Source organism: Loa loa (genome assembly GCF_000183805.2).
Source record: "Loa loa unplaced genomic scaffold supercont3.331, whole genome shotgun sequence".
Classification (NCBI taxonomy): domain Eukaryota; kingdom Metazoa; phylum Nematoda; class Chromadorea; order Rhabditida; family Onchocercidae; genus Loa; species Loa loa.
In genome coordinates, this window is record NW_018108511.1 from 31077 (window position 1) to 33836 (window position 2760).

The 2760-nt window shown below is 22.6% G+C and overlaps 1 protein-coding gene across 1 annotated transcript; it reads right to left on the minus strand.

Annotated features, from left to right (window-relative positions):
• Positions 1-1485: 1485 nt before the first annotated feature.
• Positions 1486-1839, minus strand: LOAG_14336 (hypothetical protein; the record flags this gene model as incomplete). Its single annotated transcript, XM_003149833.2, has 1 exon — positions 1486-1839. One exon carries the CDS (start codon positions 1837-1839, stop codon positions 1486-1488), a length of 354 nt encoding a protein of 117 aa, XP_003149881.2.
• Positions 1840-2760: the final 921 nt, after the last annotated feature.

Here is a 2760-nt window from a genome sequence, read left to right on the forward strand (position 1 = left end):
TTTATTTATTCTTTACTATTATTACCTTTACTTTATTCTTCTCTCTCTCTCTCTCCCTCTCTCTCTCTTTTTAATTCAAAATTTCATAAAGGAAGAGAGGGAAAAATGATGAATAGAGGGAGAGATATTTTAACTAACCAAGACGAAAGATCCAGGAATAGCGAATGTTTGCTTATAAATATAGGCAAAAATAAATAATGTAGTAATATAGTTGAAATGTTGATCTTTATAAGTATGGAATAAATTTGTTGTTGCAGTAAAATTTGTAAAATCATTTGGTAAATTCCATGGTAGCTTCCAATTTATAACAACTAAAATAAATTGAAAATTTTTAAATAATTGTAAACAAAAATTTGAATAATTAATCATAATTTGAATTATTAAATTTTTGGTAAACAGAAAAAAAAAAACAAAAATCATTAGTGTTTAATATATTGAAATTAAAAAAGAACAAAAACAAATTTATTTAAAATTTTAAAATCGTAAATTCATTAATTTGAATTTTTCGTTTCAAAAGGAAAAAAAAGATGAATTAAGATCTTGTTAATTTTCCAAAAAAAAAGAAAAAAAACCATTAAAAATTTTACACTTTATAGGATGGGAAAATTTTGAAATTTATTAAATTTATATTCAAAAAATTTTTTTCTTTTTTATAATTTGCATTTAAATATGTAAAAAAAGCATTCATTTTAATTCTTAATTTTAATTTAATCAATCTTTAATCAATTTTTAATCAATTTTTGATTTAATTTTAATTTTAATAATTTTCATTTTAATCACAGATTTATTAGTTTGAATTTTTTGTTTTAAAGTAAAAAAGAAAATTGAAATGATAATAAATACACACACACACACACACGTTTACCACGTATGCATACATACGTATACACAAACGTGTACAACATACGTATACACACGTATACATATATAAGAATGATAGAATTTTAATAAAATTTACTCGATAACGATTCCTTTCATCTTCAAGTGAACCATAAAAAATATCCATAGTTGGTGTTCGATTTAATCGTTCAAAATCTTCCTTCATTCCATCAATTCCTTTAGCTAAGACATTTCTTATCCATGATATTATCTATAAAAAAAAAAAAAAAATACATATATAATTTGAATAAATTAACAAATTCAAATTTTCCAACAAATATATGAATGTAAAAAAAAAAAAGAAAAAAAAAATTTCTCGAAGATGAAAAAATTTGGAAAATATTATTGCATGCAAAAAGAAATGTGTTAGCTAAATGATATTCAAATATCATTTCTTTTTTTTTCTAAATTTAAAAATTTGAAATTATTCAATATTTAATTTATTTTTCATCTAAATTTACTAAATTTTTGAAATGAAATTGCAAAAAAATATTTTTACAAAATTTTGTTTTAATTTTTCCACAAAATAAATTTTCAATTTAATTTTATATAATTACAAAGAATTAAAAAAATAAAATAAAATAAAATAAAAATAAAATGAAATGTTTATATTATCACCGCTTTTTGTATTTTCTCCTTTCTCTCTTCTTTAATCATTTTATCATCATCATTTTCTGATTCGCTTTTCAAATTTTTCTTTGATGATAATATCATTTGAGGTAAGTTAAAATCGTTCATTTCATTGGTAGATGTATCAGTAGTCGAATACTTCGATGATAATGTGATAAGATGATCTTTCATATCAAGTTGATGATGATGATGATGATCCTGCTGTTGATGTTGCTGATGATGATTACGATAACCACCAAAACTGTTACTTGGACGATGGCCAAAAGGATACTCTATAGTACTTTGAAATTTATCATCAATTTTGAAAATTAAAAAAAAAAAAGTGGACATTTCAAACATTGAAGCTATCAATGTAATATGGCCAGATATTGGATACTATCAATGTAATATGGCCAGATATTGGATACTATCAATGCAATATGGCCAGATATTGGATCCTATCAATGTAATATGGCCAGAAATATCTGTATATACTATCGATGCGATATGACCAGATATTGAATACTATCAGTGTGATGTGACCAGATATTGGACACTATCAATGTAATATGGCCAGATATTGGACACGATGTAATATGGCCAGATATTGGATATTATTATGCATTAACTTTTCAAAAAATAAGCCAATGTATCATATATATTTATTTAAAATTACAAATTTATTAGCTTTTTCCATTGAAATATTTAAAAAAGACGAAGGAATTGTGAGTTATATAAGAATCTGATAGTAAAAAAAGAAGAAATATCAATGAAAGACCTTATTTAATAAGCTTTAATTTTGAATTTTAATATTATTAAATCGAATAAATGCATAATTTTGCATACAATTATAATTACTTTTTCTTTCACTTTACCTTTTAATTGATTTCAACATTTAAAATTTTTACTTTTAAATTGTTTAACATTGCAGATTTGAAATCTTTTCTTCTTCTTTGCCTTAATTGTTTTAAAAATTAAAATTAAAATTAAAAAATTTTTTTCCATACTTTTTGTAAATGTTCGTTTTTTGTTCGAACGTTGCTTCGATGTTTTTGCCGGAAGAGAAGCTAATAGTCGACTTTGTGTCTTTTTTTTGGAGGAAATGAATGATTCTGCTGTTTTTCGACCTCTAGAAATATTTTCATTTGTTTAATTGTTTATTTGTTTACCTATTTATTCATTTGTTTACCTATTTATTCATTTGTTTACCTATTTATTCATTTGTTTACCTATTTATTCATTTGTTTACCTATTTATTTCATTTGTTTACCT